Source organism: Elaeis guineensis, chromosome 4 (assembly GCF_000442705.2).
Source record: "Elaeis guineensis isolate ETL-2024a chromosome 4, EG11, whole genome shotgun sequence".
NCBI lineage: Eukaryota > Viridiplantae > Streptophyta > Magnoliopsida > Arecales > Arecaceae > Elaeis > Elaeis guineensis.
Genome location: NC_025996.2, coordinates 59,839,886 through 59,862,450, shown reverse-complemented (window position 1 = coordinate 59,862,450; position 22,565 = coordinate 59,839,886). Strand labels below are relative to the sequence as shown.

General features: G+C 38.5%; 1 protein-coding gene across 1 annotated transcript in view; it reads left to right on the top strand.

The window, feature by feature from the left end:
* The first annotated feature begins 435 nt into the window (after window positions 1-435).
* The window catches only part of LOC105042780 (probable sphingolipid transporter spinster homolog 2), a 95,446-nt gene continuing 73,316 nt past the window's right edge, over window positions 436-22,565 (top strand). The window contains exons 1-6 of the mRNA XM_073256596.1: window positions 436-892; window positions 5,444-5,575; window positions 9,038-9,139; window positions 9,520-9,624; window positions 9,720-9,795; window positions 12,383-12,457. Of these exons, the coding sequence (XP_073112697.1) occupies window positions 684-892; window positions 5,444-5,575; window positions 9,038-9,139; window positions 9,520-9,624; window positions 9,720-9,795; window positions 12,383-12,457 (699 nt within the window). The 5' untranslated portion in view covers window positions 436-683. The remainder of the gene's footprint in view (window positions 893-5,443; window positions 5,576-9,037; window positions 9,140-9,519; window positions 9,625-9,719; window positions 9,796-12,382; window positions 12,458-22,565) is intronic.

The following is a 22,565-nucleotide window of genomic DNA, read 5'->3' as shown; positions in this document are numbered from 1 at the left end:
GAGCGAATCCATCTTAAGATGGAATATAGCGAATATACGAAATTTTTTTTTAGTTGATTCAAAAATTCTCAAGCTATTAGCTAACTAATGCATGGTGCATGCATTATTTTTTTAGGCACGTGCATTTGCACGTGCTACAACTAGTTCCTTTCAAATTCTTTGTTTTCCTCTCCCGACGATCGAATGGACCAGATGGCGTGATCTGTCCATTCGGACGGCAGATCTAGGACTCGCGAAAAGTTCTCTTCCACGTACGGCCTCATCTCGTCCACCCAGCTAAACCTCAACTGTCCGGCAGTCCCCAGCCTCGGGACCCCGACGCTCCTCTCAAAAAGGAAAACAATGCGCTCCACCATTCCCATCCCCAAAACACGGTTTTCGGCATTCTGGGGACCCAATTTGGGAAACGTAAATCCACACAGCCCATTCCTTCTTTCTAAAGTCCGGTGCCAACTACCTTTCCAAGGCCGAGGGGTAGGAGAGGACCGGAGGAGTCGAACTACCAAATCCTCTCTCTCCCCCTCTCGTCCTCCTCCTCCGCCTCTCTCTCCATCGCTATCAGAAGCTTTTGAATCGAGAAAAGTAAAAAGAACTGCTGTGAAATAAAATAAGCATTAACCGCTCTGAGCAAAACTTGCCTTCTACGCCGTGACAGGTAAAGATATTTCCTATTATTTGTATATATGAGTGGCTTGGTAACGGACTCGTCCAAGCCGGACGCTGCCGTACCCCTTCCTTCGCCCCTCTCCAAGCTGGACGCTGCTGCCGGCGGCCCCGCCCCTTCTCCTCCTCCTGCTTCCGAGAAGGAGATGGCGATCTCTCTGCCCCAAGATCCAGATGAGAACCCTAACCCTGTCTCCGACTCCGATCCTTCGTGGTTCACGCCGAAGAGGTACGAGCTTGCGCTTCCTTTTCTTGCTTTTTCTCCCAGTTGATTAGGTCATGCTTGTCTAATTCAAGGGGTTTTGTTTCCTCTCCCCTATTTCTGGGGGTTTTTGATGGATTTGGCACGGAAACGGGATTTTGGTGTTGTTTGGTTTTTAGAATATGATTTTAAATGCTTGTTTCGAAGCTTGCAATGTTCCTCTGGAGCGAGAAATTGAGGAGGTGGGAGGGAATTCAAGAGGGAGTCATGGTATCGAGCGAATTCTTGGATATGCGATTAGGGCATATGTCTCGAGTACTGCAAAAAGAACCATTGAGTGCTCATAAAAAGTTTGCAATTCAGTGCTTCTGACATGTACTTGATGTAAATGTCGAGATCAGTCTGGTAGAATTTAGGATTCAGCCATGCCATAGTTTGATGCGGTTGGAAGTGGAAGATTTTGAGTATTTGTTTTGGATCTCTAAGTTAGGAACCTCAGGAGTTGAATCCAGGTGTTCTTGTTGTCCATTCTCTCTTTGCTCTTTGCTGTTACCGCCTGCCTTCTTGTAAACTACTCGTTCAGGAGAGTTGGCTAGGCAATGACAGTGGAGCAGTGCAAAATGGTAGCCTTAGTAAAGAGAGGGGAAGTTTGTAGCCGTAGAGAGGATGGAAGGGGTTAAAGCTTGGGCATTAACAATCTTGAAGGTGGTGCCTGCAATTTTTTATGGGGCATGGAACTTTAGCACATCTGATGTTCGTATTATCAACTAGTATCTTAGGTGTGGGATATCGGTAACTTTAGCACATAATATTGATAATGTTTAGCGGCATATGAGTATCTGTATCCTATATGGCATGATTGCTATAGACTAGTCACTTTTTTTAGTAAATGATCGGTTGTTTTTTCTGCTAATAATTAGTGATATGAAGTGCTGCCTGTTGGAGGTATGCATCGTAAGTGCACTAAATTTTCTTTTCAAAATAGGTGTACTAAATTTTGAAATATGATTGGTAGATTTTGTCAAGCAACCTTGTAACATCTGCATGCATGATTATCATCAGATTCCAAAGATCTATTGCCAAGGACATGTGAGCAGGTAATCTTGAATATAGCATGATATCAATATGACATTGATTGCAAGGGACACTTTAAGTTGAGTACCCACTAGGAATAAGGCATTCATTGCCAAGAATATTAATGACCATGAAGTGCCACCAGTTGAACTGATATATGCTGGGAACTTCAAATAATTGACTGATAATGGTATTATTGATGAACTGCTAATTTTATTTGGCTAATTAATCATCAGTTTTTCAAAGAAATTTTATTGGCACTTGAACAGCTTAGTAGTTATGCAATATGATTGCATAAGACTGCTAATTCTAAATGAGTACATCTCCTTCAACCGGTGTACCCATCGAGTGTGTCACTTGTTTTATGAATTTGTAAAACATGTGTTTTTGAATAGTGGACTAGTTATTTTCATGCAATTGGTTAATTAATTTAGCATAATTGATATACTAACATGTCTGCTTAGGAATATCTTCCTGTTGGACAGATAAACCTCATTTTTTTTTTATGTGTGTATTTTCAATACATAACCATGACTTTGGTGCAACATTGTTGGTAACAATACGTAAATATAACCATCCACCATAAAGTAATGATGTTATGAGAGTGGTTAGCCTAGTGTTGTTGATGGCAACTGCTAATGCATTTAGGAAGTGCAACCTATTTACTTAGGCAACTCAAGTAGCTGTGTCCCTACCAGATATGTGTGTTCTAGTTATGCACTATGATTGCATTAGGCTGTGCTAAATTCTAAATGAGTACATCCCTTTCAATCGGTGTACCCATTGAGTGTGTCACTTGTTTTATGAATGTGTAAAACATGTGTTTTCGAATAGTGGACTAGTTATTTTCATGCAATTGGTTAATTATTTTAGCATTATTGATATACTAACATGTCTGCTTAGGAATATCTTCCTGTTGGACAAATAAACCTCATTTTTTTTCTGTGTGCATTTTCAATAAATAACCATGACTTTGGTGCAACATTGTCGGTAACAATACGTAAATATAACTATCCACCATAAAGTAATATGTTATGGAGTGGTTAGCCTAGTGTTGTTGATGGCAACTGGTAATGCATTTAGGAAGTGCAACCTATTTACTTAGGCAACTCAACTAGCTGTGTCTCTACCAGATATGTGTGCTCTAGGCTATGATACTGTTCTACAGATTTACTATTGCTATAATCTTTTAATATATAATGAAAACACACACACACACACACACATATACATATATACATGTATATGTATACACACACACACACATATGTATGTATGTTTATCCTCCCTTTTCAAGTAGCTGCACTTTGCTTGCCACTATTGCTGACTATATTGGGAAGCATTTATCTAGATGGAAATATGCAAATCTAAGCTATATTGACTGGCAGATTCATATTATGGTTTTTTTTTCGGGGGGGGGTGGGTTTTGGGCGGGAGGCTAATGCAACCTTTAAAGACTTCTAACCTACCCAAATCCCAAACTATAAAGAATCCAAGTTGTTCTGCAAAACAACTCATCACAACACTCCACAAATCATGGTGGGAGTAAGATGTGGTTGTTGTCCATGAATCCTGTTAATGATTATGCCCCCCCTTTTTTTGTTAACAACCCCATTAACACCCGTGGTCATCCCATATTAAAATGAAGTATAGACTTTCCACAAAATAAAATTTGTGAAAAATTGAAACTTCTTTCTTCTAACTCTTGTATGCAGGCCCCCTAACCGATGCCTTTTGTCCTTCCATATTTCAAAATAAAACACAGGCTTTCTAGAAAATAAGTGAATTAATCTGAAACTTCTTTCCATTAGTTCACCTATCCTAAAACTTGGGGATGCACAATCACCATAATTTTCATAACTTCATTAATATTGGCTTGGATTAATCTGTTAATGCATATCCAAGGACTCAAACCGATCTTATTGCAATCAAAGTTCACTTGGAGCAATGAATTTGTGAAAAATGGATTGGGTAATTGAATAGGTGATCAGTGGATGGAGTGATTGTCTAGCCACTTATATTGGGAAGGATATTTTTTATGGCATTCACTCAATGAAATGATTATGCAACACTTCCAGAATATGAAGATTCGTCATGGACAAACATGATAAATGTTGATGCAATTGAATAATATTTTATACTTGAAATTCTTGTTAATTAAATAATTTTTAATATATTTTTAGTTTAAGATGAATTGAATGATACAAAGTCTTAGCATTTTGCATCCTGTATATAGAAGTCCTTGCTCTACCACTGCTATATTGCATGACTATCTTTCTCTCTTGCCTTGTCTTGGATTAACAAGAGAATGATTAGAGTCTTATCTCAGCTTCATAAATTATTCAATGAAGTATATGCACTTGTGAGAACTAAACCACATATTCCATCTTATGCTGCAGGAAAATTGTAAATCATGTCTGTAGTCATTATCTTTATGTTGTATGGTAACTAAAAAATGAACTAGTGATTTCTCGGTATGAGGAAATATAAATGCAATATTAATTATAGAATGAATTAAATTATTATAACTTTTATTCCACATGCCCACTTGGACTCCTAGGCTCTTAATAGTCTCGTGTCACTTGTAATAGCCTTAAACCAAGTGTCTTTAACAGTGATTATGCTGCCCTTCCGAGATCGAGCTTAAGCCCTTACCCTTTCATCCTTTCCATAACTGGAGCCTTACAACCTTGTCCAAATAGGAATTCTTGCTGAGGAGATAAGATGGAGGAAGATGTGGGGAGAGGGTGATGGGGCAAAAAAGAAGAGGGTAGGGGGCCTAGTGAGCAGTAAAGGCTGGTTCTTGCTGGAGAGGTGTGTGAGGCGGCTGTATTGGCAGATATGTTTGATCTCTCTCTCTCTCTCTCTCTCCTCTCTCATCCCTTTGGGGATCAAGGATGCAAGCTCCAATCAATTAATACCAAACCAAGGGTGTCTTGGTCTCACCACCTTGGTTCAAGGGGGAGCCTGACTGCATCCTGAACAAATTGAGCTGCTTTGGGATCAAGTTGTCTGGGCATAGCTGCTTCAGTTCACCCCACAACTGACTGGTTCATGGGCACTGATATGGCATGCCCAAACTCTTGCGGAAATATGTGTTCCCTATTGCAAGTAGTTCAAGGGCATATCTGTGAACCAGCCAGTCACATCCCCTATTTGCAGCAGGGAATGTTGCTTGTCAAAGTTGAGCTTGGAAAGCTTTTAGTATGCTTTTTTCTTTTGTTTTAATTATGGTGGCCAAACTGCACCATGTGCTTGTTAAGTCATTTTTGTATGAGTACATAATAATTAGTTAAATCCTTTATTCTAATATTGAGCATCTCGCTCATTATCTTTTATTATATGTGTCTGTGTGTTACACATACATACATACAATTCCTTAAGCAAATAATCGTGCCTTTAGCGTAATTTATCTTTTAACTTTGGAATACTGTTTGTACTTTATGTTTGTTCTGCACATCTGGTCATGACCTTGAGTTGAGACAAATTGTATTTCATTTGCAGACTCCTTGTGATATTTTGCATTATCAACATGTTAAATTATGTTGATCGAGGAGCAATAGCGAGTAATGGTGTAAATGGCAGTCGTCGCACTTGCACAGAAAGTGGAATATGCACTTCGGGTACCGGAATTCAGTAAGACACAGCTTAAAATCTTTTTGACTTTTTTAAGCTCTAATAATTTTTAAATATGTTAACCTAGAATATATGATTATTAATTTTGTGATCCCTTCACTAATTGATATGAGATTCTCATTTGAGTGCTTGGAACACTTTGACCTTTTCTTATGAGGATGTAATATGTTACATTGGCACAAATTGCTTTGTGGTAGCCAGTTGGTTCTTGTACATACTAGAGTATCTGTGAATCGAAATGTTACAAGTGTTGACTCATATTATTAACATGCAAGTGATATGCGGCACCCAGTTGCATCTAGTTTAGCTCTATTATCTTATTATTGTAATGAAGTGAAACTAGAAATGTTATTTATAACATTGCTATGCTTTGTTTATCTTAAGGTAAAGCATGTTAGATGCATTTTGCGATTATTGTTTCAATATGTTGAAGTTGAAAAGGGCTTTTGTGATGCCCATTTGATCCTATCATGGTAAACATTTTTTTTTTCCTAAAGTTCTTTTGGACCACTAATTTTGTTTGAGGTTATTTGTAACCCTTAATCAGTTAATGAGATATTGGCTTTGGACATGTATTGACATCGTTACCAATTATAGAAAATGTGTATGTACTCCTACTTAGCATGTGCAAGCGTGTGACTATTCAAGGAGTATATGTTGGAGGAGTGCGATCGTATTAACCAATGGACTTTTGCTTGGTTCTTGTCGTGTTAGATGGCTAATTTCTGCGCAAGGAGTATATAATGCATAATTAATCTGAACAATTGGCAAAATGTTGATAAGTGCAACAAGCATGATTGATTAATGTGAATGGAATTGCTTGTTGACAGTTGTAAACTTGTAAGCTTATCAATTAATCGGGAAGCTATGATTTCCACAGAAGATGACATGTTATGTAATGTACAATGGATGTGACTGAGTGCAAAGAGTACTGATTGGATGGGCATGTTCTCATCATCTAATGACAACCCATTACTTAAGATACAAGGACAAATTCGAGCGTATGTAGTATTTGTGGATGGTTGTGATTTCAGAGGAATTAGAAATTATAGATGGCTTTTATGATTAATTGAAACTTTAAGAATTAATTGAAGTTTAGGAATCATAAGATTTTGTTTGTATCTTCCTTTATGCTATTAGCTTAATAAATGCGCTCCTGACATTGGGTATCCAATTTGATCTGTTTTGAAATACTGGATGGTTAAATTTTCTATTCTTCCCTCTAAATTTTACTGTTGACTATCGATATGTTCATATTTTTGTTTAAGCATCCAAACTTTTAAGTTTTCAAGAAAGGCAAAATTGTGATTTTTAATATTTTCAAAAATATGCTTGTAGACATGGAACTACATAATGAATACTATCAATGTGGTTAAGGATGTGATGATTTTGATAGCAGCTGTGTCTAGGGTTAAATTTTTGGGGTTGAGGGTCTGATGTATTTTGTTCTGCTTATAAACACTACACAGTTTTTCTTTTTCTCGTCTAAATTTTACCATTGCATTTTTGGTGTGTCATATATGGTTTCACCATTTTAACTTGTTAAAGTTACAAGGCAGGCAAAAGTGATGATCTACGTTGTGCTTTTTTAATATTCTGCGAACTTTGTAGACATGAAACTGAATAATGTATGCTACCAACATGGTTAAGGCTGAGATAATTTTGACTGTAGCTGTTGAGAACTTCTGCCAGAAGGCAGATATAATTTTTGAAGTAATACCATCTTGTATTCATTTTGCAAAGCTTTTTCATAGTTTTCATGCTAATAAATGTTGAACAATATTGTTTTTAAACTAATATATAATTCTATCAGAAAAAAAATTCCTACTTCATATGTTTTCTTAGAATTGGATAGGTAAGTAACTTGTCTTTTTTCTTCTTAATGGAATAACAAATAATTGATACCTTATGTTAATTTTATTATTTATTCCAAAGTAATTAATATGTAGACTTTTATTACGAATATTGACTCACGCATGTTTGACTGGTCCTGCTTGTTAGAAACACTTATATATTATTTGTAGTTGTACCCTGTGTTTTTTGCCTTGACCCAAATGACCATGACCTAAAATCCCTATAGGCTTTTTATATGCATCAAAAGGGATGTTCCATCGTGGACTTAATGCGTGATGTTGGGCATAATGCATGTTAGACTTTTTGCCTGCTATATCTTTTGAACCTAGAGGTTTGTATGGTTTTCTTGCTAAGGCTTAATAGTTAATATTCTCTAGATATTTCTATGGGAATCATATGAATCATATATACACTCTGTTGTTAAATCCTGTTTTCTGGAATTGAGAGGATCTGACACTGCTTGCCATGGTCCAAACCGGTGCACAGATCAGTTCCCATATTTGAACTCTCACTATTTTTTATCTTCAGTAACAAGTCTTATCAACAATGCTTCCCATGATGATGGAAAGATGGATTGCAATATTTGGAAGTAATTTAATAATCTCGATTGTAGTGAAGATCATTGTGTTGTCAAAATAATTGCTAAAAGTCTGTTGTGATGCCTCTAGATCTTGTTTAAGTGTGAATCCTTTGAATTGTCACTGGGGAAACAAAAATGTCATGTTCAACTACAATTGAGGTTAATTTTATTCTAACAGATATTTTGCGTAAAGTAGTAGCCGTTGCAATAATTTGGTGTGCACCAGGTCTGTAGATCATCAACATAAGGCTGTGATGACAAAAATACAGAGATAGTATATGCATGACCTAAGCATTGAAGGCTAACTTGTCTTGTTGTCAACTTTTCTAAATTATATTGTTCATTTCTAAGTAGATAGGAACTATGTAGTTTCACCATATAACATATGTATGAAGTATGAATGGAGATGGAAGAATCTATAGTATATGTATAAAAATGGGTGGAATTGGAGGTACATACTGCATGTGTGTGAAATATGGGTGCAATTTGAGGGATTGGACTCTGGAATCACATCAATATTGAAATTAATAGCAAGTAGACTATCTTTCTACTTGTGATAACATAAGCTTAGTAAACATTTGATTGTTCATATATCATCTAAATGAAAGGAAATAATTTACAAAAACATTAGAAAAGAAAGAATTTTCAAAGCATGCATCGGGCAGTTACCTATTCAGGATGCCTTGTCTTGTTTCTTCTTGTATTTTACTCGCTTATTGTGAGTTTAGGATCTTAACTGCTTGATTATTAAAGTAGGTGGATAATGTTCTTGTTGATATTTTGGAGTTTGATATCATATCCTGTGCAAATCACAAACTCTTTATAATGGGCATCTCAGTGTTAAGTAAGCAGCACTCATTTTCATGTATAAAATAGAACTTTCATTGCTGTTCTCAACAAGAACATTTTCAATTATGTTACTATTTAGTATAAGCAAATCTGGATGACATTAGCTCTTCATCCATGCTTGATCAAGTCTCTGTTGGTTAATTTTCAGTTAATTGTTTACTATTGCCCATTCTGTACAGAGGAGATTTTAACCTGAACAATTTTGAGGATGGTGTGCTGTCATCAGCATTCATGGTCGGGCTACTAGTCGCTTCTCCAATATTTGCAACACTAGCAAAGAGGTTGGTTTTCTGGTCTAATCCTTTTATTTTTTGGATAGCTATCTTTTAAGGTCAGATATCCCATTTTCTGTTTCAGTATATTTTACTTCTACTTCATGCTGCTCCATTAAAGGCCCAATTATGATGTATTTTTTTAATTTGAATCCTTGATGTCAGTAGTTACATTTAAATTTTTGACAGTGAGTATGCCATGTAAGACATATCGAATAACTGGAACTTGGAAGTTAAATGCCTATGATTTAGTTGCTTGATTTTTGTTTTTTACTTTTTGATAGCACATTTATTGATTCTACGGAGATTCTAATTGGAATTTCTTGGTTGTGAGAAACAGTTCCATGTATCTATTTTGGTTATGATATCCACTTTTGTTTTTTCCCCAGTCATAATCCTTTTAGGCTTGTTGGCATTGGACTGTTAATTTGGACTATTGCTGCAGCTGGTTGTGGTTGTTCATTTGATTTTTGGTCAATCACAATCTGCCGGATGTGAGTTTCTTGTCTGATTGTTCATGAACTATTGGAATTTATGATTAATTATAAAGCTTCCAATGTTATTAATAATGCAAGCATTCTGCGTTTAGGTTGGTAGGTGTGGGTGAGGCTTCTTTTATAAGTCTTGCAGCTCCATTTATTGATGACAATGCCCCTGTTGCTCAGGTTTGTTTTCTGTTGCGTGAGGAAATTCACAATTTTGTTGTTTGTTTAAGAAAATATTGTTACTAATGGTCTGTCATTGTGTATGCTTCACCTTTATATGAGTCTGTTATTTGTTTTACTGTGATTTTACTTATTGCTAATGTCCTTTTGCATGACAATTTGCTCATAGCACTATTGCATCTTGTGTGCTAGCATAACTGACTAACCAATACACCCATTTTGGTTAGTAAATGCTAAAGATATTGTTGTATTAGTCATAGGTCATTGACATTCTGGCTGAGTTGATTTTGAGATAACATAATATTTTACTTGTGGTAACTTGTGTTATGCATTTTTTGGCTAACTGGCTTATGTAGGATTATCAATTCATAATATCTACTTTTTCCCCTTAATTGGGATATAATGTGTGAGTAAAGGATTAATGAGTTGAGCATATTTCTCTCCAAGATGAGGAAATTGTAACTAGATATATGCATCCATGACTGTATACAGAAAGGAGGAGTTGATTTTTGTATATAGATGGAATCAGGATTGGATTGTGAAGAGAATCTTCATTAGTTGGCTCAATTAAATAACAGTAGTTTCAGATTGTTTTGATATATTATAAGTGACATAGTAGGTATTTGTCTACTTTACATAAGATTTCTTAGGAAACTGAAAAGCATCTTATCGAATACGAGCCCAGTTTGCAAGAATATCAGTGTATGCTATCCAATAATCACTTATAAAATTTTAAAATTTTCAGTTATATGTTTAATATTTATGAGATTGTCTATACTGAAACCTCGTTTCATCCTCACCTAGGCCATTTTCATATTGATGGAAACTTTGATAGGTAGATCTTCATTTGTCTGATTGTAAATTGCTCAAGCAACAGACATTTCCAAACTATTATTTGGCCTTCTAAGCTTCTTGGTAGGCTTCTTCCTTCCCCAAAGTCATTTTGGACTAAAATTCATCAAGTTAGAGAATTAGCAATTGACATGAGAGCCAACATTAGAATGGACAATACGCTGATCCTTGAAGCCGACCTATATGGATGGAATAAGGCTTATTGCTTAATACTGCTATTGAAAAAATATTACATGTGGAAGTAAAGTATGTGCTGCTAGACATGTTATAGTTATTGCTTCCTAATATTTCTAGGACAAAAAACTAAGCAATGCTTTCTTGGTCAACTTAGCCAAAAGTGGGTTTCAGGTTTTTTATACAATAGTTTTTCTTGAATGGTAAGAAACAGACTGAGGGGCCATTGCTTGGTGCAATGGTAAAAGCTTGGCTTGACTAGTGCGATGGCGTGGTTTTGAGTATGAGGGAAGCCATTGTGCAAAAAAAATATTAAATATAACTGGGTAATGGCTTTTTAGTAAGAAAAAGGTATCATCATAGTACTTACAATTTTATGATTTGACTTTTTGGCTAGCAGCACCTCATAGATAATGTATAAGGTTCGCCATATTGGTCGATATCGTAGTGGATTGGACATATCATACTATACCAGTACGCAGTCTCATACTGTACCAAGTGCCAACACTCGGTATGTGCTACCATCTTGTACTGCATTGCTTATTGACACAAGGAGCTTTTAGGTTCATCAGGGCGAGGCATACTAAGTGTCAGTATGGTATGAGACCATAGGACTTATAGAAAAGCTCCTTGTGTACTAAATGCTTTTATGATCGTAAGTCTCACTGATACATCTATGCATGGCCATGGATAATCTATTACATGCATGAAACAACCTGAATCATCACCATCATGATGATATGGATGCCATGGGTGTTATACATCAAATTTCTATGAGAGATACTGAAGAAATGCACAATTTAGACTCCTTGTAGATGGTGAACTCCAACTACTGCTATATCAAAATTTTCCAAAAATTTTCCTAAAGTACATTAGTTTACTTTAGATTGTCCTAAGATCTAGTGGCAAGGTTAGCTACTTTCTTGCTTTGCTGTTGAAACTAGTTTGGTACTCAAGTTACTTATGGTCAATGCTTTTCTTTAATTAAAATAAAACTACATGGAGAAACATTAATTGCTATAACTAACTTCACATGAATCCACCAGCATGCAGATATAATGTTATATGCATCCACAAAGAGAAGATAATCTTCCCAATAATATTCTAAAGAACAAAGAATGGGTTTATAGTGTTGTTGGAAGCAAACAAGAAGAGAATATAAGAGAAACAGGAAGAGGACAATAATGGAACTGAAATTGGTGGTCTATTGATCTGAGCACTCAAATTACCACGAGTCTCTGAATTACTAAATAGAACCCCATGTTCTCTTTTGGTGGCATTATGACCAAGAAGCTCCTAAAGCAGAGCTGGTTGGTTATGATGCTGTTGACAAATATTTAGTCCAGTTGGGCTGAAAATTTGTGGTTAAGGCCCAACCAACATATGAGTGCCTACGTACACAACTTTAAACGCTGATCTTAATCACCAATATTCTAATTATAGAGTTATGACATATGCTGTTCTGTGTATATTTCTTTCTTTGTTCTGTTTGTGATTTTTTTGCCTCTTAATCTTTGTCTAACAAATCGACTAATTACATTGTTCATTGTCATGGAATCAGAAAACAGCATGGCTTGGAATCTTCTACATGTGTATACCAACTGGAATTGCGGTTGGTTATGTATATGGTGGTCTGGTGAGTTTCTCTTAGCGTGTTATTACATTTCCTCATCTGTTTTCTTCCTTAAATTGATCTCGGTTAACCAGTAAGTGGTGTCCTTTGGAACCTTAAAAGTGTGTTGGTGCTTGAATGTTAATGTTACTGGTTTAGATGGTTCTGGTGGCCTCTGGTAGTGATACTCCTTTGGGAGCTGAAATACACTTGATCAACCTTTTACTTGTATATAGCTTAGAGGGTTTAAGTGTCTACCTTATCTCTCTATTTTTTGGGCTGTCTTTAGCTCTGTGCCATCCAAAATAAATCACTCTTTTGGAAATAGGTCCGATATAAATTATAACCATCCATTTACTGCACCAATGAGAACTATGGTTTTCTAATATTAGATTCTTGTATTTCTGTGATTTGTCAAGTTACTGCATCATATTTCATTTAAAAAAAATTTTTAAAGAAAAATTAAATGCTACTGCAGTTATGAAATGACAGTGATATGCAGCCAAAATATTTTGTTGCTGATCATTCAGTCATGCCGTTAACCCGTATAAGTTATTACCAGTTACTGGTAAACCAGATTTTAAATTTCGTGTAGGTTATGCGGCTTACTAATGTGTACTTCCATTTATAATCCCCTCAGTATCACTAAATTTTTGAAAGCTGAAGCATTCGTAAACTGATTTAGAACTGCAAACCATGAAATGCTGCCCCCACCTCCACCCACAAACCACCTGGTTCGGGGTGTACCAAGTCGTATCGGGGGCGAACCAGCATGGTTCCACCCTTCGGGTTGAGAAACTGGTGAGAGGGTGGGGGGAGAGAGAGAGAGATTTGTTTCGAATGAAACCAGGGCCTGGAGTCGGGCCTTTTTTTTTTTTTTTTTAAATTTTTATTTTGCAGTTTTTACATGAAGTTAGCAGGGGGCAGAAGCCCCTTTCCAGTCCTCCCCGGCCATCCTTCTTCTCCCTTCCTATCTCTCTCTCTCTCCCTCTCTCTCTTCCTCTCTCTCCTCCCTCGCCGACTTTCCTTTGTCAGTATGTGCTAGAACAGAATGGCATGATACTATACTGTACCGTATTGCCGGTCAATCAAAATGTATGTTGATACCAGTATTGTATACCTTGCTGCAAGCTCTGTATAGGGTTCGGTCTTCAGAAGCTTGGTAATGTTTCGACAGGAAGAGAATGTACTTAATGACATGTAAGGTTAAATTAGACGATTCATGTGAACCGAGAAAAGTAAGATGGGCAGCAGTGATGCATCAGGAATTCAAGTATTTTGCCCAATAATGTTCACAAAAATGAAGATTAGGTTTTTAGAGGAGTCTATAGCTATCATTTTGTTTGAAGAGTAGCATACATGTCTATCACCTTTCATAATCATTAAGGACCAATGAATTTTGAATTTCCCTGATGGCAATCAATGAGGAATTGCACTCAAAAGATGTGTAGCAGTAGTGAAGGTGTTGAGGTGGATGCTTGGTTTACATAGCAGGAAAAACTTACAAACTATAGCTGGGGGAAGATTGGTTGCAGACTGCAACCAATCTTGCAGTGATAGAGGAAATGTTAGTAGTAAACCAGCATAATGGTACATATCTAATTCTATAATGTGTGCTCTCTCCCTCCCTCTCTATTAGGGGAAGTTGCGCTATGTATTTAATTGCAATGACCAAAAGCCTAGGAAGCACAACTACTTCAGATCACATGGTGCATCTGTATTACATTGTTATAGGCATTTTGGACAAGCAGAAAGAATTACAAAATTTCCAAGAAGAGGTGAGAACCAATGGAGGGGGGCTAGTGAATAGTTTACCAATTACTTATTGTTAAAGAGATCAATTGAACAAAGTCTTCGAAGAAGAATCAATGAAAACTACCAAATCCAATCTTCCATACTATGAGCAAAGTCTTGCAAATAAAGCTGCTGTTGTGCGCTTAGGGAAGCACATCGAATACCCATACTTGTTAGATACTTCTCAGATACATGTCCGATATCTGAGTTAAGTATCCTATTTTTAAAAATTAAAAAACACTGATGTCTCAAAAGATAAGGAGGATGAATTTTGTAATCTATTGATATTAGTATCAAAAATAAAACATGGATTATGGTTTATTGAATAATGACGAACGATAAGCTTGTAAAAGTTAATGCTACCACATAAAGTATGAACTATATTATTTTGATAGCCTACCATGCATTGCGAATGCTTTTTTTTATAATGCATTTGTGTGTATGCATGTATACATATATTCTTTGATATACCATAGTTGTATTGTATCCTACTTTGCAAGATTTGTCTTATTGGTTATCTATATATTGTCATATCCATAATCATATCCATGTTTGTGCTTCATAACCATAAACTCTCCCAGGCTATGAGGTCAATATATGGGAAACTATGTGTTAAGGTTTTAAAAACCTTGTATTGGTCTAGTATTTGTTTTTGGTTGAATGACGGGGTTCACCGTCTCAGCATCGCACCCCATATCGATATCATCCTATCATGTGTTGGTATATGATTTGGTACAAGATAGCGTATTGAATGTCGGTATGGTACGAGACATCATACTGGTACGAGATCAGTATGGTATGGAATGCTCCCTATCAGATGGTACGGTAGACCATGGTTGGATCATTATGGTACTAGGCTATCTTGTATCGGCACAGGTTATGGGGCTCAATACCAATACCATACATGGATGGTCGAAAATCAGTTATTTTTCTTTTCATTACTTTTTCGGTTTTTATGCATGATCAAGATGTTTAGGCCATCTTGTTTTATATTTTTAAATCTTGAAAGGATGTTAAAGGCAAGGTTTTAAATCCTGTGGGACGGGAATGTTCCGATTTTTTTATGGAATGGGACGCACTACTGTCCTGTTCCGTCCTGATATTTGAGATAGAGGATGTTCCAAGGCATTCTGATTGGGACAATGGGACACTAACGAGACAGCATATCCCGACACATGGGATGGTACCCTATTCCGGTGTCACATGAGACGTCTTGCTGGCACTTGAATCGTTGGTTAAAGGTTATGTGATAGTTGTGTGTTGATATTGGTACAAGCACTCAGTTATTGATCAGCTAATAACATTTACCAAGTGAGGAATGCAAATATGGTATTGGAAAAAGAAAATCATAACTCACGTTAATTGTTTAATCCCATGTAGAATGTTGTGTCTCATATGCATTTGGGTCTTGCTAATAGTCTTGGCATGTAACATCATACCAATCTGGATGTCGTTCCCATCCCTGCTAGTCATAAGATGCTGGATAATGACATGGCTGGGGCTCCTGATGTGGTGGATGTGTGTACAAATGGCACTTGTCGGACCGTAGCCCTCCCTGTGAATGTGTGCCCCTAGATGTGAAGCGAAAATTTAGTGCAGGGGCAAAATGGTAATTTTAAATTTTTTTCAAAATTACTATTTTACAGCGGAATTATTAATTAATCTCATTAATTAATACTAATTAACCCTACACTAGGATCTAAATATGATACAACAGCATGCATTTAAATTTGAAATTCAAATTTGAATCAGTAAACGTTTTACAGTACTGTGTTCAGAACACATCACCTTTTGCGGGTAGTTGATCACCGCAATCTGATCACCGTCGGAGGACTCTGATCGTCACGTCGCAGCCACCCAACTGTCTGGCCTCTGCGGATCGTCCACACGAAGCTCCCGTCTGATCAGCTCCTCACGAATGCTAGTTCGTGATTTCACCCTTTTGATGGCAGATGTTGATCGAACTCCTTCGATCGATGTGTGCCGACTTCTCGGACGCTCCGGATCGTCTGCACAGTTACTTGAGAGGCTGATGGATCTCTCTCTGAAATTTGGTGGACTCACGACACTCGTGGCACACCAATCTCACTTCCCGAACCCTAGGTAGAAACCCTAGGGTACACACCAAAAACCCTGCGCCCAATTTTTTTTCTTTTCTTTCTTTTTCTCTCGGAAGGTTTTGGACCTTCACCTTGCGCAGAAGCCTTCCTCACGCCCCAAAGTTTCTCTCCTAATTTTTCTACGCACGTCCCATCTTTCTCCTCTTTTTAAAACAACGTCGAACGTGTCTTATCCGCGTGAGAGGATAAAGACAAGAGGTTACACATTTGAATTCAAATCAAATTTGAATTCAAACGAAAACCAACTTATCCCTATCCTTTTGGGCGTGAGAAGAGAAGGGGCGTGGCTCTTTGTGCGTGGAAAAGTTTCACAAGAAACCTTTTCTCGTGTAAGTAATGTGGCGCACAAAATGGATAAGGATGAAAGGGCAAGTGATAAGTTATCCATTCAAATTCAAACATGCTTTGAATTTGAATGGCTAACTAATTAATTTATCTATCCATATGGTGCACAAATGAGGACGTGGGGAAGGGTTTTACATGAGAAAAATTTCACGAGAAGTTTCTTCTCGTGAATTCAAATGGGTGCAAGGAAGTTGGGTGACGCAGGGAATTTAAAACAAGGTGGTTTGATTCAAATTGAGCCAACCTAGTTTAAAATAGGTTGAGCACAATTAGACCAAATTAAACCCAACATAATTAGGCTTAATTAGGCTTAATAAAATCCTAATCAAATCAGGAATTAACTAAACCTAACCCCTGATCAAATCAGGGACTAAACCACCTTAGCGATTAGGTCAACATTTAACCTAATCGGGTCAATCCAAACTGAATCCAATTCAATTGGACTTGATCCAAAAATAATTACTCAATCAAATTGAGTTAATTAGTGATTAAATCACTAATTAAACCTCTCATAAATGTTGAGTCCAAATCCGATGGGCAATCAGGCATCAGAGACCATCGATATGAAACCCTGATCAAAGAGTTCAAATTTCAAATTCAAAATTCGAAATTCAAAATTTTGACCCCGGTACCCAAAATGTGTGGAACTCATGATTAGAAAATCTTAATTCTCAATCATAGAGTTCCAGATAGATAAGACTCATAATCAGCCATCAGATCAGAAAGAAACCTCTAATGTGTGTGACCCCGCAGGTTCGAACCTAAGCCGGTAGCACAGGAACCAATTCCTGTACTAATCGAAGTGACCATCTAGCAATGGTACCCAACGACCGGATAGGTCGAATAATCGCAATCGCAACATTCAGAACCTACGTGAATATGGTTATCGTATAATTCATCCCTTTTGACCCCTGTGTTTAGGATGACTCAGGGTTAAACTGTCAACCCTGATGATATCATCCGAATCGTGCTCAACTCAATTAGTCCTGTGACTCCTCACTAGGACTATCCTGGCCAAGGTTTTGCTAAATTGAAACACGACTGTACACAGCTCCTAAACTGGAGTGGTCAATCCCATCTTGACACACGCACCGACAAGTTAAGTACTTGACTACACCCAGCAACCTTCCGTCACTGAATTAGAAATTCAGGTAGTCCAGTGCCTAAGTGCAGTGAGTTGCTTGCAAGTCACCGTGGCGGTCTCAGGTCGGAGGGACATTTATACCCATATCCCATCGGAGCAAATCTTGACAGCAGAAATAGCTCCGGAGTTGGTCACGTTCAGTGCAGATGTACCATTACATCTCACCTGTATGCCATACCAGTGTCTCCACACTCTTTGGTTATGAGGACAACCAACCCATATGGCACACAACGACCTATGCTCGATAAATATTGTCGTCCTTGGTAACAACGTATCATTTGGTCGCGAACATGTTTAAGGACTAAACGACAAATCCTCCTTTGTCGAGTCTAAATAGTCCTAAGGACTTCACCACAACACAGGAGTTCATTAGAAGATGAAACATTTGTGATGAAAAAATACCAAAATAACTTTTATTTATTTATAATTCATGTACTAATACAAAAGGAGCACAACCGTCAACAGGCTGACGATTGGCTTTGGGACACTATTCCCAACAATCTCCCACTTGGCCTAAAGCCTATCGGTGCAGTATCTAATACCCATCTTCGACTTGTAGTCGTTGAACTCCTTCACCGCAATGGCTTTAGTGAATGGGTCGGCCAGGTTCTCCTTCCCGTCGATCTTCTGAAGGTCGACGTCACCTCGATCCACGATCTCCCGGATGAGATGGTAGCGGCGCAGAATATGCTTCGTCCGCTGGTGTGCCTTTGGTTCCTTCGCCTGAGCAATGGCTCCAGAGCTGTCGCAGTAGAGCAGAACTGGACCAACAAGGGAGGGTGCTACTCCGAGCTCGGTGATGAATTTCCTCAGCCACACCGCTTCTTTGGCAGCATCTGATGCAGCAATATACTCCGCCTCGCATACTGAATCAGCCACAGTGTGCTGCTTGGAACTCTTCCAGCAGACAGCCCCACCATTAAGGGTAAAAATAAATCCTGACACACTCTTGCTATCATCTCGATCAGACTGGAAACTAGAGTCTGTAAACCCTATAAGTCTCAAGTCCGATTCACCATATATAAGCCACTGGTCCTTAGTATTTCTCAAATACTTCAGGATGGTTTTAACAACCTTCCAGTGATTCTCTCCTGGATCAGATTGGTATCTACTCACTACCCCTAGTGAGTATGCCACATCTGGTCGTGTACATGTCATGGCGTACATGATAGATCCCACTGCCGAAGCATATGGAATCCTACCCATACGCTCTCTCTCTTGAGGTGTTGTCGGACAATCCCTCTTCGAGAGAGAAATTCCATGGCCTATCGGTAGATAGCCTTTCTTGGAATTTTCCATGCTGAACATTTTCAGCATAGTATCAATGTACGTGGACTGGGATAAGCCAAGCAACTTTTTGGATCTATCCCTATAGATCCTCATCCCTAGGATGTAAGAAGCTTCTCCCAGATCCTTCATGGAGAACTGTGACGATAGCCAAATCTTTATTCCCTGTAATGCAGGGACATCATTCCCGATTAAGAGAATGTCATCCACATACAATACAAGAAATACTACTGCTGGACCATTAGCCCACTTATAAATGCAGGGTTCTTCTCCGTTCTTAACGAAGCCATACGTTTTGATCGTCCTATCAAAACGTATGTTCCAACTCCGAGATGCCTGCTTAAGTCCATAAATGGACCTCTGTAGCTTGCACATCTTAGACTCATCTGTGGATGTGAACCCTTCAGGTTGTATCATATACACCTCTTCGTCCAGCTCTCCGTTTAGGAAAGCTGTCTTCACATCCATCTGCCAGATTTCATAGTCCAGATGGGCAGCTATCGCAAACATAATCCGAATGGATTTGAGCATTGCCACAGGAGAAAACGTCTCGTCATAGTCTATACCATAACGTTGACGATATCCCTTGGCAACCAGACGGGCTTTATAGGTCTCCACCTTTCCGCTTGCGCCCCTCTTCCTTTTGAAGACCCACTTACACCCTATGGGTTTTACTCCTTCGGGTGGGTTAACCAATGTCCACACATCGTTGACCTTCATGGACTCCATTTCGGATTTCATGGCCTCTAGCCATTTCTCAGAGTCAGGTCTCTGCATTGCATCCATGTAGGTGATCGGATCCTCATCGTTTTCATCAAGTTCGATAGGATCACCATCCCGGACCAAGAAACTATAATATCTGTCCGGTTGATGTGGTACTCTACCAGACCGCCTTAAGGGTGCATAATCAATGGGCTCCGGATCTGATCTAATCAAATCCGGTTCAGGTTCAGTAACATGTGTCGGTTTTTCCACCTGTCGAACTTCGTCAAGTTCGACTTTAGAGGCAACAGTTCCTTCACTAAGGAACTCCTTTTCTAAAAAGATTGCCTTAAGGCTGACAAACACCTTTTGCTCATCAGCAAGGTAGAAATAATACCCTTTGGTCTCTTTTGGGTACCCTATAAAATTATACTTGTCAGACCTAGGTCCAAGCTTGTCTGTAATTAAACGTTTAACATAAGCCGGACACCCCCAAACCCTAAGGTGTGAGAGTACTGGCTTACGTCCTATCCATATCTCATATGGCGTTTTGGCTACAGACTTACTCGGAACTCTATTTAGAAGGTAACAAGCCGATTCGAGCGCATATCCCCAGAGGGAGATCGGCAGACCAGCAAACCCCATCATGGATTGAACCATGTCTAACAGGGTCCGATTCCTCCTTTCAGACACACCATTATGCTGTGGTGTTCCAGGAGGAGTCCACTGAGAGAGAATCCCATTCTCCCCTAGATACGTCAGAAACTCATTGGAAAGGTATTCACCTCCTCGATCAGATCGAAGAGTTTTAATACACTTCTCAGTTTGTTTTTCTACCTCATTTCGGAATAGTTTGAACATTTCAAATGATTCCGATTTATGCTTCATTAAATAGACATACCCATACCTAGATAGGTTGTCTGTGAAGGTTATGAAGTAGAAAAATCCACCTCTTGCACTTGAGCTCATGGGTCCACATACATCAGAATGTACCAGACCTAAGAGTTCACTGGCTCGCTCACCTTTTCCAGTAAAAGGTGACTTGGTCATCTTTCCAAGAAGACAGGACTCACAGGTTGGAAGTGATTCACAATCACTAACTTCAAGAATTCCTTCTTGAGCCAACCTGTTTATCCTGTTCTTATTGATATGACCTAGCCTACAGTGCCAAAGGTAGACTTCTGACACATTATCTATTCTAGAGCGTTTACCGAATTTTTTGAACCACATTAACAGGCTGTGATAGTAAGTAAATTCCATTATTTAATTGTCCAACAAATATTGTAACACCATTCAAAATGATATTGCAAATATTTTCTTTTATTAAAAAATCATAACCGTACATGGCCAAAAGGCCTACAGAAATAATATTTAATAAAAAACTTGGACAATAGTGACATTCACTCAGAATTACATTACGAGAATTGATTACAAGACTCATGATTCCTAAAGCTAGAACTGGAACTTTGCTTCCATCTCCAACATTTAGGAACCTCTCGCCTTCATCAAATCTCCTACTGACCTGCAGACCCTGCATCGAATTACAAATATGATAAGGGCTTCCGGTATCCAATACCCAGGCAGTAGTATCACAAATCGAAAAGTTGCAAGGAGTTATCATATAATTACCTTGCTTCTTCTTTGGCCTGTTCGGGTCCAGGGAGGCAATGTATTGAGGACAGTTCCTCTTCCAATGCCCGTGCTTCTTGCAAAAGAAGCACTCCGCCTGGCTCTGGTCATGCTTGCGCTTCTTGGTCTGACCCCGTGCTACTGTCCCAGCATGAGATTGCACCTTCTTATTTTTCTTCTTCTTGTTCTTCTTCCCCTTCCCAAAGGGTTGACGACGAGAAGAAGACCCTCCCACTACATTCACCGACTCCTTATGGAGTTGGTGATCCTTCTCAAAGTTCTGCAGCAACCCCAACAATCCGTGGTAGTTTACTGCAGGCTTTGTCATTCGAAAATGAGTAAGGAATGGGAGGAAGGACTTGGGCAAGGAATTAAGGATCGCATCCTTACCGAGCTGCTCGTGCAGAGGAAAGCCCAATTTGCTTAGGCGCTCAATCATCTCGATCATATACAGTACATGATCAGTGACTGAGGCCCCATCCCTCATCCGAGCATTGAAAATAGCACAACTAGTTTTGTGCCTTTCAACGTCGTCAGGCGTGCCAAAAGAGTCGTTCAACATTTGAAGCATCTCCTGTGGCTGGGCGTTCTCAAACCTTCGGCTGAACTCGTCATTCATTGCTGCCAGCATAATACATCGAACGGTGGTGCGGTCATTGAGCCACTTCAAGTAAGTATCTCGGATCGCCTTACTAGCGTTCGGAGCTGGCTCCTCAGGTGCTGGATCCGTTACTACATAAAGGATCCGCTCATGCTCAAGGACGATTTTCAATTTTCGATACCAGCTATCGAAATTGGGTCCCATGAGCTTGTCATTATCTAATAATGACCGGAGCGACAGGGTAGTGGCCATAGCTGCTTAAAGAAAAATGAGACCTCTATTAGTACATAAATTAATACTAAAGACTTGGACTTTAGTCTAAAGTTTTTCCCAATATTTTTACGAACTGGTAGCCTCATCCTCCAATTCGAGAAATTACTTTAATTCCTTAATGGATACTAGAATCCACACAGACTACACACGAGTCCAACTTTGGTTGGTCAACCCATGTGCATCTATGGGTAGGTTCTTAACCAGTTGTTTCTTTAAACAACTTCTAGTATTTATTTT